The sequence below is a fragment of the Hemitrygon akajei genome, chromosome 26, assembly GCF_048418815.1.
Source record: "Hemitrygon akajei chromosome 26, sHemAka1.3, whole genome shotgun sequence".
NCBI lineage: Eukaryota > Metazoa > Chordata > Chondrichthyes > Myliobatiformes > Dasyatidae > Hemitrygon > Hemitrygon akajei.
Genome location: NC_133149.1, coordinates 51,622,376 through 51,637,375, shown reverse-complemented (window position 1 = coordinate 51,637,375; position 15,000 = coordinate 51,622,376). Strand labels below are relative to the sequence as shown.

Sequence of the window (15,000 nt, the reverse complement as noted above, 5' to 3'; positions counted from 1 at the left end):
CGTCACGCGGAAAGGAGAAAAATGGAGTTAAACGGGTAGGCTCAGAGGGTCACTTGCCCACCCCAGCCCCAGTGACACGGAAGGGCCTCAACAACCCGGGCTTGAAGAACAAGCCAAGGTGTACCAGTACTTACTGAGTAACAGCACGTCACAAGTGCCGCCCGTCATCAAGGACAACACCCCCCCACCCACCCACCCGCCCAGGACGTGCCCTCTTCTCATTGTTAACATCAGGGAGGAGGCAAAGGTACACACACACACACACACACACACACACACACACACACACACACTCACACACAGACACACACACACTCACACACACACGCACACACACGCACACACACACATACACACACACACTCACACACACACACACACTCACACACACACATACACACACTCACACACACACACTCACACACACATACACACATACACACACACGCACACACAGACACACACACACTCACACACACAAACACACACACTCACACACACACAGACACACACACACACACACAGACACACACACACTCACACACACACGCACACACGCACACATACGCACACACACTCACACACACACACACACTCACACACACATACACACACTCACACACACACACTCACACACACATACACACATACACACACACGCACACACAGACACACACACACTCACACACACAAACACACACACTCACACACACACAGACACACACACACACACAGACACACACACTCACACACACACAAACACACACTCACACACACACACACACTCACACACTCACACACACACATACTCACACACACACACTCACACACACACATACTCACACACACATACACACACAAACACACACACACACACACACACACACACACACACACACACACACACACACACACACACACACACACACACACAGTGATTCCGGAACAGCTTCTTCCTCTCCGCCATCGGGGAGGAGGTACAGGAGCCTGAAGACACACACTCAGCGATTCAGGAACAGCTTCTTCCCCTCCGCCATCAGGGAGGAGGTACAGGAGCCTGAAGACACACACTCAGCGATTCAGGAACAGCTTCTTCCCCTCCGCCATCAGGGAGGAGGTACAGGAGCCTGAAGACACACACTCAGCGATTCAGGAACAGCTTCTTCCCCTCCGCCATCAGGGAGGAGGTACAGGAGCCTGAAGACACACACTCAGCGATTCAGGAACAGCTTCTTCCCCTCCGCCATCAGGGAGGAGGTACAGGAGCCTGAAGACACACACTCAGCGATTCAGGAACAGCTTCTTCCCCTCCGCCATCAGGGAGGAGGTACAGGAGCCTGAAGACACACACTCAGCGATTCAGGAACAGCTTCTTCCCCTCCGCCATCAGGGAGGAGGTACAGGAGCCTGAAGACACACACTCAGCGATTCAGGAACAGCTTCTTCCCCTCCGCCATCAGGGAGGAGGTACAGGAGCCTGAAGACACACACTCAGCGATTCAGGAACAGCTTCTTCCCCTCCGCCATCAGGGAGGAGGTACAGGAGCCTGAAGACACACACTCAGCGATTCAGGAACAGCTTCTTCCCCTCCGCCATCAGGGAGGAGGTACAGGAGCCTGAAGACACACACTCAGCGATTCAGGAACAGCTTCTTCCCCTCCGCCATCAGGGAGGAGGTACAGGAGCCTGAAGACACACACTCAGCGATTCAGGAACAGCTTCTCCCCCTCCGCCATCAGGGAGGAGGTACAGGAGCCTGAAGACACACACTCAGCGATTCAGGAACAGCTTCTTCCCCTCTGCCATCAGGGAGGAGGTACAGGCGCCTGAAGACACACACTCAGCGATTCAGGAACAGCTTCTCTCCCTCCGCCATCAGGGAGGAGGTACAGGAGCCTGAAGGCACACACTCAGCGATTCAGGAACAGCTTCTCCCCCTCTGCCATCAGGGAGGAGGTACAGGAGCCCGAAGGCACACACTCAGCGATTCAGGAACAGCTTCTTCCCACCTCAGCCATCAGTCTGAACTGAATTGACTTTATTTCTTGTATCTTTCACATCTGCGACATCCGTCTGAATGTGCAAATTGTAGTAATTTATAATAACTAGTACGTACAACAGGACAGTCAGTTTAACATAGAAATACAGTTGTGTCGGCGTGAATTAATCAGTCTGATGGCCTGGTGGAAGAAGCTGTCCCGGAGCCTGTTGGTCCTGGCTTTTATGCTGTGGTACCGTTTCAGATTTCCGAATGGCCAATGAATCCATATACAGTCCGTCATTATTTTTTCCCCTCCGTTCTTGCACTACTTACTTAATTAAATTTTCTTTTTTTATATATATATTTCTTATTGTAATTTATTGCTTTTAGATTCAGATTCAGTTTATTGTCATTTAGAAACCACAAATGCAATGAAGTTAAAAAATGAGACGACGTTCCTCCTGAATGATATCACAAAAGCACATGACAAAACAGTCCAGAAAATCCACGTAACGTTTGGCAATCCCCAATCCAGAGTCCGGAGAGGCTGCTGCGTATTAATATCACGCTACCATCTTAGCGCGTTTCCCGGAAAGGAGCTCCAAATCCACCAGACAAAACAAGACGGCCCAGACACACCAAGACAGGAGACCAACTCTACCACCCAACAAACCAAAAACTCAAGCTACAAGACCTACACGAAACCACATAGTTACAACATATAGTTATAGTTAACATATAGTTACAACAGTGCAGACAATACCATAATTGATAAAAAAAAAACAGACCATGGGCACAGTAAAAGTCAATATGAACATAGGCACTCCTAGCTTTGCCTGCTTAGCTCCCTGACCAGGGTCACGTGAAGCCTCGGGAGCAGGCGGACGGTGTCTGAAGGGTTAATGATAATGGGCTGGGGGGGGGGGGGTGGAAGGAAGCAAACCCCCCACCGCTGTGGAAAGATTCGCCAAGAACAATCATGGTCGTGGGTAGACCAGGATCGCCCACGTCACACGGCACGGCGCGTGTTGATGATGTCACACAACATGGCACATCATGAATGAATGAACTGCACGGCGACCGGAAAATAACAAATCTCACCACATCTCGCCAGTGGTATTAAACTTGATTCTGATCACGTAATTTAATAACTGACGAGGTTTCACCGTACAATGTACTCAAAAGCCTTTTAAAAACACAGGGAATATTAGTTTGCTTTCAGTAGAAAGCTCCAAAGATGGTAAAAAATCTACCACATGGGCAAATTTATTGAGATATACTGATGACAGACTCTGGGGCAATCGACGGAGTGGGGGAGTTCTGACGCAAGGTCAGGAACTGAAACGTGAAACATCTCCCTCTCCCTCCCTATAAGGTGCTGAGTGACCCACTAAGGACCCTCCACAAGTTTGTTTCCTGCTGACTAGATTACTCGTTTCTGAACATCGTTGTCGTTTGCTTCAACAATTACGTCACACGACACGGCCCATCATGATGATGTCACTTATTTGTGAAAGACTCCACACTCTTCCCCTTTGAGATTTAAAAAAAGTCCAGCTCGAGGTCACAAGTACGAGAGTTCGAATTTAAGCACCTCCACCACCAGGACACGCTCTCTTCTCGCTGCTGCCGTTAGGAAGGAGGTACAGGAGGCTCAGGACCCACACCACCAGGTTCAGGAACAGTTATTACCCCTCAACCATCAGGAAGGAGGTACAGGAGCCTCAGGACCCACACCACCAGGTTCAGGGACAGTTATCACCCCTCAACCATCAGGAAGGAGGTACAGGAGCCTCAGGACCCACACCACCAGGTTCAGGGGCAGTTATTACCCCTCAACCATCAGGAAGGAGGTACAGGAGCCTCAGGACCCACACCACCAGGTTCAGGGACAGTTATTACCCCTCAACCATCAGGAAGGAGGTACAGGAGCGTCAGGACCCACACCACCAGGTTCAGGGACAGTTATTACCCCTCAACCATCAGGAAGGAGGTACAGGAGCGTCAGGACCCACACCACCAGGTTCAGGGACGGTTATCACCCCTCAGCCATCAGGAAGGAGGTACAGGAGCCTCAGGACCCACACCACCAGGTTCAGGGACAGTTATCACCCCTCAACCATCAGGAAGGAGGTACAGGAGCCTCAGGACCCACACCACCAGGTTCAGGGACAGTTATTACCCCTGAACCATCAGGAAGGAGGTACAGGAGCCTCAGGACCCACACCACCAGGTTCAGGAACAGTTATCACCCCTCAACCTTCACTTGCCCCCATCACTGAACTGTTCCCACACCCCATGGACTCACTTTCAAGGACTCTCTATCTGAAGCTCTCTCTCGATATTGATCGTGTATTTATTGATTACTATTACTTTTTTCTCTATTTGTACTTGTGCATTCGGCCATCTTTTGCACACCGATCGTTGGACGCTGACTTCCGCTGATTCCACTACGCTTCCTGGACCTACCGAGTGTTTCCGCAAGAAAGTGACTCTCGAGGGTTGCGCATGCTGTTCCGGACTTTGAAAATAAACATGCTCTGAAACCCCCAGACGGAGGAAGCTCCTGCCTTGTACCTTGACGTGAGTGACTTCCGTCAGCTTGCGCAGGGTATCGTCCAGTTTCGCCTTCTGCTGCTGAAGGAGTCGATCCTTCTGACCCAGTTCCCTCTGCAGGAAAAATTCACAAACGTCACAACCCCGCAGTTCTCCAAACAACTGCCTTGCCTCTGAAATATTAATATAAATATAACCATATAACAATTACAGCACGGAAACAGGCCATCTCGGCCCTTCTAGTCCGTGCTGAACACTTACTCTCACCTAGTCCCACCGACCCGCACTCAGCCCATAACCCTCCATTCCTTTCCTGTCTATATACCTATCCAATTTTACTTTAAATGACAATACCGAACCTGCCTCTACCACTTCTACTGGAAGCTCGTTCCACACAGCTACCGCTCTCTGAGTAAAGAAGTTCCCCCTCGTGTTACCCCTAAACTTTTGCCCCCTAACTCTCAACTCATGTCCTCTTGTTTGAATCTCCCCTACTCTCAATGGAAAAAGCCTATCCACGTCAACTCTATCTATCCCCCTCATAATTTTAAATACCTCTATCAAGTCCTCCCTCAACCTTCTACGCTCCAAAGAATAAAGACCTAACTTGTTCAACCTTTCCCTGTAACTTAGGTGCTGAAACCCAGGTAACATTCTAGTAAATCTTCTCTGTACTCTCTCTATTTTGTTGACATCTTTCCTATAATTCGGTGACCAGAACTGTACACAATACAAATTCGGCCTTACCAATGCCTTGTACAATTTTAACATTACATCCCAACTCCTATACTCAATGCTCTGATTTATAAAGGCCAACATACCAAAAGCTTTCTTCACCACCCTATCCACATGAGATTCCACCTTCAGGGAACTATGCTCCATTATTCCTAGATCACTCTGTTCTACTGCATTCTTCAATGCCCTACCATTTACCGTGTATGTCCTATTTTGATTAGTCCCACCAAAATGTAGCACCTCACACTTATCAGCATTAAACTCCATCTGCCATCGCTCAGCCCACTCTTCTAACTGGCCTAAATCCCTCTGCAAGCTTTGAAAACCATTACAGCAAGGGGAAAAAAACCAGGGGTCGTTCTGAGATGCCGGGGCGGGGCGGGGGGGGTGTGGGAGCCGCGTACGGAACGATTCACTCCTCTGCCCGCGGGCACGGGCCGAGCGCTGAAACCGGGAGCTTGCAACTCGGCATCGGGGTGGCACCGAGGCCGGGAGTGGAGACTGAGGAAAGGCAGAGTGCTCGCGGCAGGATCCGGACCGGCCGGAAGGAAAAAACGGGGCCGAACGGGGGGGGGGGGGGGGGGGGGCGGGTGGAAGGTAGTGCTGAGAATTACGTGAGGCGATGCAGTCCTGGGCCGGACTTTGCACTGCGAACGGCCGGGGTAGCGAGGGGTGCGGTGGAACCAAGCGATCTGGGAGTAGCGGACCCGCGACTCATTAGAAGTGGCACCGCAGGTAGGCAGGGTGGTAGAGGAAGCCTTTTGAGCCGGCTGGTCTTCACAAATCAGATCGCTGCGGGCAGGGTCTGGAACCCCGCAGACGTTCTGGTCAGCTACCCACAGAAGAGGCATCAGTAAGAGTGAAGGAATAAGAGGAAATTTACCAGGATGCTGATGGCAAAGTAGGTTAGGACTTGACTCCCTGGAGCATAAGGGGAGTGAGGGGGGAGATCTGACAGAGGTGTACAAAATCACAAGGGGTAAAGGTAGGGTAAACGCAAGCAGGCTTTTTACACTCAGATGGTGTGAGGCTCCGCCTGGAGGCCATGGGTGAAAGGTTAAATGTTTAAAGGGGGATCTTCTCCACTCAGAGGTGTGTGTGGGGGGGGATGGGTTGGTGAGAGAGTGGAACAGAGGTGCTGGATGCAGGCTCGATTTCAGCAATTAGGAGAAATTTGGACAAGATCTGGGTAAGTACGGAGGGCCGCGGCCCAGTGGGGCTAGGGAGACTGACCGCCAGATGGGCCGAGCGGACTGTTTCTGGGCTGCGGCTCAGAAGGCGACACCTCCGACAGCGAGGGTTCGGCTCGGCCTTGCCTTCGGGTTCCCGGCAAAGCGCGCGTGCTAAATCTCTTCTCCCGTGGGAAACGCAAGGTTGCCACTCGCTGGAATTTAGAAGATTGAGGGGGGATCTTATTGAAACGTATAAAATTCTAAAGGGATCGGACAGGCTAGATGCAGGAAGATTGTTCCCGGATGTTGGGGAAGTCCAGAACGAGGGGTCACAGTTTAAGGATAAAGGGGAAGCCTTTTAGGACCGAGATGAGGAGAAACTTCCTCACACAGAGAGTGGTGAATCTGTGGAATTCTCTGCCGCAGGAAACAGTTGAGGCCGGTTCATTGGCTATATTTAAGAGGGAGTTAGATATGGCCCCTGTGGGGTATGGAGAGAAAGCAGGTACAGGGTTCTGAGTTGGATGATCAGCCATGATCATACTGAATGGCGGTGCAGGTTCGAAGGGCCGAATGGCCTACTCCTGCACCAATTTTCTATGTTTCTACAACAAGCAAGAACGCTGTTTGAAATAAGTCGCACAAAGCCGACAACGAAACGAAAACTCTTGCCGTGTCGTAGCAGGGGAACGGTTTATTCGCATCCATTAATCTGCAATTAACTGTTACCTCGGGAACCCGACATCACTTGCTGCAAAAGACCGATCAATCAATCCGACGCAAGGACACCGGAAGGCAGATATTTACCGAGCGCCTGACGATTGCTTGCCCCGGTGACGCTCGAGAGCCTTACCTTGAATTCCCCGATGACCTTGTTCCTTTCCTCGGTCTTCCTCTGAAGGTCGAGCTGTCAACGCAAAGTGGGGAGCGAGTTATCGGCGGCTCAACTCCGGAGGGACGAACGAGGTGAGGGCGTTCGGCCGGCAACGCGCCCCCCCCCCCCCCCACACCGCTCTCCGGGAAGCTGTGTCCGTGTCACCCCGCAGAGAAAGCCGATTTCCTGACCCGCGGCCGCGGCGCACGGCGTTCAGCTTGCAGGTACATCGAAACAGAGCGGAATACCACTCTAATCACGGGGGCACTGAAGGGGAGAGGGGAGAGGGTAGGTTCAAGGGGGGAGTTCTTTTCACTCAGAGCGTGGCGGGTGCCTGGAATCCGCTGCCTGGAGAGGCAAACGCACCGGCGGCCTTTCAGAGAAGCTTGGACTGGGGCAGGGAGGGAAGGAAGTCGGAGGGATTTGGGCGCTTTCCGCTCGCTTTCTCGAAGCGGCCTGTCCCCCGTGCCGTACACCCTGCCCCGTGGGTGTTGATGAATCTCGGGGGGGGGGGTGTGCGTCTTGCCGGCGGCAAAGTAGCGTGCCCGCAGGCGTTCGGCCGAGCCGCACGGGAGCAGGGACGACGATGGCGCGACGAAACGAGGCTCCTCCGCCGACGCGGCCGGCCGGCGTGAAGAACAACTTTGGTGAGCTTGCCCGAGGGATGAAGATTATCAGCACACCGGTTTTTTTTTCCCCCAATAACACGCGCTATTTTTTTTTAAACCGCCATTTGAGGCACCTCCCTCCCACCCACCCACCCACCTCCCTCACGCCAACAGGCCTCCAACCCCGGAAGAGGTCGCCCCCGGAGGGCGAGATGAACCAGCTTCCCCGCCGCCCCAACGCGTCAGATGCCACTCACGTTTTCGCTCAGGAGCTCGTCTTTCGCCATGCTGGCCCTCAGTAACTCCTGCTTCAGCTGGAGGATGGAGTTCTCCTGCTGGGCTACCCGGTGCTGCAAGGCGTCCTGCGGGGTGGGGAGAGAAAACACAACGCACCGACGGTCAGTCAGCTGGCAGGAGAACCCCCACGGGCAGCGACCGACAGGGTCACACAATCGCGCTGTCCCTCCGAGACGCACGTATGACGCAAGTAACTTTGTAAAGTCACCAATTAAAGTAAAAATAAATATTAAAAAACACCTTAGTTTGCACAGTAACTGCCTTGCTGCAAATATGCTCAAAAACTTCTCTAGTTGTACCGTGGAGAGCATTCTGACAGGCTGCATCACTGTCTGGTGTGGAGGGGCTACTGCACAGGACCGAAAGAAGCTGCAGAGGGTTGTAAATCTAGTCGGCTCCACCTTGGGCACAAAGTACCCAGGGTATCTTCAGGGAGCGGTGTCTCAGAAAGGCAGCGTCCATTATTAAGGATCCCCATCACCCAGGGCATGCCCTTTTCTCACTGTTACCATCAGGGAGGAAGTACAGGAGCCTGAAGACACACGCTCAGCGATTCAGGAACAGCTTCTTCCCCTCCGCCATCAGGGAGGAGGTACAGGAGCCTGAAGACACACACTCAGCGATTCAGAAACAGCTTCTTCCCCTCCGCCATCAGGGAGGAGGTACAGGAGCCTGAAGACACACGCTCAGCGATTCAGGAACAGCTTCTTCCCCTCCGCCATCAGGGAGGAGGTACAGGAGCCTGAAGACACACACTCAGAGATTCAGGAACAGCTTCTTCCCCTCCGCCATCAGGGAGGAGGTACAGGAGCCTGAAGACACACACTCAGAGATTCAGGAACAGCTTCTTCCCCTCCGCCATCAGGGAGGAGGTACAGGAGCCTGAAGACACACACTCAGCGATTTGGGAACAGCTTCTTCCCCTCTGCCATCGGGGAGGAGGTACAGGAGCCTGAAGACACACACTCAGCGATTCAGGAACAGCTTCTTCCCCTCCGCCATCAGGGAGGAGGTACAGGAGCCTGAAGACACACACTCAGCGATTCAGGAACAGCTTCTTCCCCTCTGCCATCCGATTCCTAAATGGACATTGAACCTGTGAACACTACCTCACATTTTTAAATATACAGTATTTCTGGGGGGGGGGGGGGGGTTTGCATGATTTTTACGTATACTGTAATCGATTTTATTTATTTATTGTTATTATTCTATTTATTTTTTTTCTCTGCTAGATTGAACTGCTGCTGCTCAGTTAACAAATTTCACGTCACATGCCGGTGATAGTAAACCTGATCCTGACAGCATTTTAAAAGCAGGTACTTTTGAAGTGTAGGAACATGTGGAGTGGTGGGACGATATTCAGGTGGCAAGAGGAGAAGAGGCCTGGATCTAGTGGACAGCCAGAGACTTTTAACCCAGCGCAGAGACGGCTAATACATGGGGGACGTGATTTTAAGTTGATTGGAGGGAAGTATGTTGGGGGGGGGGGGTGGTGGAGGTCAGAGGTAGTTTTTTTTTTGCACAGAGAGCGATCAGGTGCGAGGAACGGTAGAGGCAGGCGCATCCGGGACAGTTCGTAAACTCCGAGACGTTTAACTGTCCATTTCACCTGCCGCCCGTTAGGAGTTCGGACGTTCCCTCTCCCCGCGACTGCGCGGCTGGTAGGTCCGTCATCATGAATTGTCCTGTGATAAGGCTCGGGTTAAACCGGGCTGCATCAATCTGAGGCCACAAACCAGGCACGCCCAGGATCCTCTTCAGTTTGCGTATCAGGAGAAGGTGGGAGGTTGCTATCACGTATTTGCTGCACAAATCACTCTCTCACCTAGATGGGGTCAGTTGTGCTGTGAGGATTACATTCCTTGACTTCTCTAGTGCCTTTAACACCATCCAGCCCAAGATCTTAAGGCACAAACTAACGGAGATGGGAGTAGACTCTCACATGGTGGATTGGATAGTGGACTACTTGACAGATAGACCTCAGTATGTGCGGTTGGGAGACTGTAGGTCTGACACGGTGGTCAGCAGCACAGGGGCGCCGCAGGGAACCGTACTCTCTCCGGTCCTGTTCACCCTGTACACATCAGACTTCCAATATAACTCGGAGTCCTGCCATGTGCAGAAGTTCACTGACGACACGGCCATAGTGGGGTGTGTCAGGAATGGACAGGAGGAGGAGTATAGGAAACTGATACAGGACTTTGTGATATGGTGCAACTCAAACTACCTGCGTCTCAATATCACCAAGACCAAGGAGATGGTGGTGGACTTTAGGAGATCTAGGCCTCATATGGAGCCAGTGATCATTAATGGAGAATGTGTGGAGCAGGTTAAGACCTACAAGTATCTGGGAGTACAGTTAGACGAGAAGCTAGACTGGACTGCCAACACAGATGCCTTGTGCAGGAAGGCACAGAGTCGACTGTACTTCCTAAGAAGGTTGGCATCATTCAATGTCTGTAGTGAGATGCTGAAGATGTTCTATAGGTCAGTTGTGGAGAGCGCCCTCTTCTTTGTGGTGGCGTGTTGGGGAGGAAGCATTAAGAAGAGGGACGCCTCACGTCTTAATAAGCTGGTAAGGAAGGCGGGCTCTGTCGTGGGCAAAGTACTGGAGAGTTTAACATCGGTAGCTGAGCGAAGGGCGCTGAGTAGGCTACGGTCAATTATGGATAACTCTGAACATCCTCTACATAGCACCATCCAGAGACAGAGAAGCAGTTTCAGCGACAGGTTACTATCGATGCAATGCTCCTCAGACAGGATGAAGAGGTCAATACTCCCCAATGCCATTAGGCTTTACAATCCAACCGCCAGGACTTAAGAACTTTTTAAAAGCTATTATTAATGCTTTTTGAGATATAGATGCATATCATATTTTTTTTACTGAGTTAAGTATTGTATGTAATTAGTTTTGCTACAACAAGTGTATGGGACATTGGAAAAAAAAGTTGAATTTCCCCATGGGGATGAATAAAGTATCTATCTATCTATCTATCTATCTCAATGAGAAATAAAGAAATAACACAGCGTGGTAACAGCCTGTGGCGCCCAATTGGCCTACTAACCCTTACTTTTTGTTTTGGATGGTGGGAGGACAGCGGGGCGCCCAGAGGAATCACGGGGAGAACGTACAAACTCCTTACAGGCGGCGGCAGGGGATTAAACCCGAGCCGGTGACGATGCAAGAGCGTCGTGCCAAGTGCTAGGGTACCATGCCACCAGCGTACGATAGAAAAATGGGGGAGTTTGTTAGAGAGAGAGAGAGATCTCGGGACTAGGCTCGAAGGTGGGCCACGAGGGGCTGTGCTGTAGCGTCCTGCCTTGAAAACCGAATTTCAACGCGCAGACAGCTCTCGGATGGGTAGAAAAATGGAGGGTTATGCGGGAGGGAAGGGTTAGATTGATCTTGGGAGTAGGTTAGAAGGCCAGCATGGTATACGTGAGACCAGATGGGTCGAGGGACCGTGGACGGGAACGGTGCCATTCTGCAGGGTGGTCAGAGAGGTGAGCACGTAGGAAGTCCCAACGGTAGAGACCTTTACCCCCACGTGGTGGGCGAAGAGACCAGCAGGAGTGGAGCCGGTACCACAGCATCACGGGAGGCTGGCTGAAACGGCAGAGGCCTGTACGACGGGACAAGGCCACTCCCAGCGCGTGGAACGGTACGCTCACACACACACCTTCACCGCTGAACCTTCCGGCCGTTCTGTGAGTTTGGCTTCGGGCGGACGTGCCTCGTGCGGCTGAGAACCAGAGGCAGGGTTAATATCACCGTCACCGGCCATGGAAATCGTTGTTTCACGGCCGCAGTTCAGTACAATCCGTACCATTGCTGTAGGCTAATACTAAGGAGCTGGTTGTGGACTGCGGGAGGAATGGAGACGGGCTAACCCCTACTGACATCGATGGATCTGGGGTTGAGAGGGCGAACAGCTTCAAGTTCCTCGGCATAATCATCACCGAGGATCTCACGTGGTCTGTACACACCGGCTGTGTGGTGAGAAAGGCACAACAGCGCCTCTTTCACCTCAGACGGTTGAGGAAGTTTGGTGTGGGGGCCCCCAAATCCTCAGGACTTTCTACAGGGGCACGATTGAGAGCATCCTGACTGGCTGCATCACTGCCCGGTACGGGAACTGTACCTCCCTCAATCGCAGGACTCTGCAGAGAGTGGTGCGGACAGCCCAGCCCATCTGTAGATGTGAACGTCCCACTATTCACGACATTTACAGAGACAGGTGCGTAAAAAGGGCCCGAAAGATCATTGGGGACCCGAGTCACCCCGAACACAAACTGTTCCAGCTGTTACCATCTGGGAAATGGTACCGCAGCATAAAGGCCAACAGACTCCAACAGGAACAACAGGCTCTGGGACAGCTTCTCCCACCAGGCCGTCAGACTGATGAACTCACGCTGATTTGAGTGTACTCCATATTACACTGACTGTCCTATTTATTATAAATTACTATGAATGCACATGGCATATTTAGACGGAGGCGTGACGTAAAGATTTTTACTCCTTGTGCATGCGAAGGCTGTAAGTCAATTCAAGTCAATGATTTTACGGTGAGGGGAGGAAATCATCGGGACGGGACGGGGGGGTGTCAGAAGGAAGTTCTTTTACACGGGGAGCGCTGGGGGTGTGAAAATCCCTGCGAGGCGTGATGGCAGAGGCAGATACATTGGGGAAGTTTAAGAGACTTTCAGACAGTCACTTGGATGACAGACAAATGGAGGGTTACGTTGGAGGGAAGGTTAGATTGATCCTGCGTTAAGAGGTTAGCACAGCCCTGTGATCCGAAGGGCCCGGACTGTGCTGTGAAGTTCTACGCTCCACGTTCTATGTGTTAACTTCTACACAGTAGAACAGTAGAATACGCTCCCGGGAGCGTAGGAGAATGAGGGGTGATTTGATAGAGGTGTATAAAATTATGATGGGTATAGATAGAGTGAATGCAAGCAGGCTTTTTCCACTGAGGCTAGGGGAGAAAAAAACCAGAGGACATGGGTTAAGGGTGAAGGGGGAAAAGTTTAAAGGGAACACTGGAGGGGGGCTTCTTCACACAGAGAGCGGTGGGAGTGTGGAATGAGCTGCCAGATGAAGTGGGGAATGCGGGCTCACTTTTAACATTTAAGAAAAACTTGGGACAGGTACACGGATGAGAGGGGTTCGGAGGGATATGGGCCGGGTGCAGGTCAGTGGGACGAGGCAGAGAAATGGTTCGGCACAGCCAAGAAGGGCCGAAAGGCCTGTTTCTGTGCTGGAATGTTCTATGGTTCTACAGTAGGACGCAACGAACGGCAATCTGATTTTGGCGACTTCGGCCAGCTGAGCTGTTAAGTCACTGCAAACCAGTTTGAAAATGAACTCGCAAAGAGGGTTCGTTAGCGTGATCAAAGCTATTAAGAGCAGTGCAGGGGCAGTTGTTGCCCCCGTCCGCGACCTCGTCCACCTCTCACCTTTACTCCCTGCAGATTCCTGCTCTGCTGTTTGTATTTTGAAAGTTCTTTCTGTCGATAAAAAAGAAACACATTTAAAAGAAAGTTTTACTCTCACCCCGCTGGAAACATCCCCCCCCCAGCAGATACGTCACAGGAGAGGTGCAGGGAGTGGAGCGCGCGGGTGAAATTCAACTCTTTTCAACAGTAAGGCAAAGGACTGTTCAGCCTTCTCCCCCCGACACAACGGAGGAACTCGCTCAGCGGCTCAGGCAGATGAATAGGCCGTCGAGGCTCCAGACGCCAGCTTGAACTTTTCCCATTCTGCCCACAGAGGGCAGTGTAAGAGCGAGCCATGGACGACCTGGCGAAGGGTCTCGGCCCGAAACGTCGACTGTTTGGGGCGCAACAGTCCGCCGCCGATCACACGCACTTCTCTGCAGAGAGAAGGATGAGGCGGCTTGATACGGGCGTACGAGACGACGAGAGGCCGGAGACCGCATCCCCAGCAGGGAAGTGGCAGACACGAGAGGGCCAACAATTATAATGTGATTGCAGGGGAGTACGAGGGTGGGGGGGGGGGGGGTTGATGTCAGAGGTAGGGTTTTTTTCTAAAAACACAGAGAGTGGTGGGCGTGTGGAAGGGACGGTGGTAGAGGCAAATACATTAGGGAGAGCTGGGAGGCTCTTCGAAGGGCACGCGGATGATAGAGAAGTGGAGGGTTATGTCGGAGGGAAGGGTGAGCTTTGGTTAAAAGGTCAGCATGACTTTGTGGGCCGAAGGGCCTGTACTGTGCTGTGGAGTTCTTCTGTTGGCACCTCACCCAAGGGAGGAGCGGGGGGGGGTGGGGGAGAGACGGTTAATGAAACCTCTCCCGAGGACGACGTGGTCGATTCCTCCGGTCCAGAGCACAGAGCGGAACCGAGGCGAGCGCCAGGAACGGTCTCGAGTCTCGTCTCCGTGCAGTGACAGTTTTGCTGTCGCAGCTGGAATCCCCACCAGCCCGGTTCCCTCCACTGAGGTGCAACAACCAGACCCAGACCCAAGCTCAAGTTCAGCAGGCCAGGGAGGGCCTGTGGAGCCCGGAGACCTGTCCGCGATTCGGGCCGAGGCTTCGCCGGGGCCCGTGACAGGTCTCGGCCCGGAACGTCGGCCGTCTGCTCATTTCCGTGGCTGCTGCCCGACCTGACGCCTTCCTCACCCAGTGTTTCTCTCTCCCCTCCTCTTAAATCCACTCCTCGAACTTTCCCCCCCCCCTCCATTCCCGTGGAAGAGTCTCGGCCCAAAACGTTGGCTCTTTACGCTTCTCCATAGACGCTGCCTGATCTGCTGAGTT

The 15,000-nt window shown here is 52.3% G+C and overlaps 1 protein-coding gene across 6 annotated transcripts in view; it reads right to left on the bottom strand.

Moving 5' to 3' along the window:
- dixdc1b (DIX domain containing 1b) overlaps positions 1–15,000 on the bottom strand; it is a 220,526-nt gene that overhangs the window by 498 nt on the left and 205,028 nt on the right. For 5 of the 6 annotated variants that reach the window (XM_073030172.1, XM_073030176.1, XM_073030170.1 and 2 more), the window contains 4 exons: positions 13,685–13,735; positions 8,185–8,289; positions 7,299–7,352; positions 4,560–4,652 (listed from right to left, as the gene is read on the bottom strand). In XM_073030172.1, coding sequence (XP_072886273.1) covers positions 4,560–4,652; positions 7,299–7,352; positions 8,185–8,289; positions 13,685–13,735 — 303 coding nt within the window. The remainder of the gene's footprint in view (positions 1–4,559; positions 4,653–7,298; positions 7,353–8,184; positions 8,290–13,684; positions 13,736–15,000) is intronic. The other variant, XM_073030175.1, reaches the window with a different exon arrangement.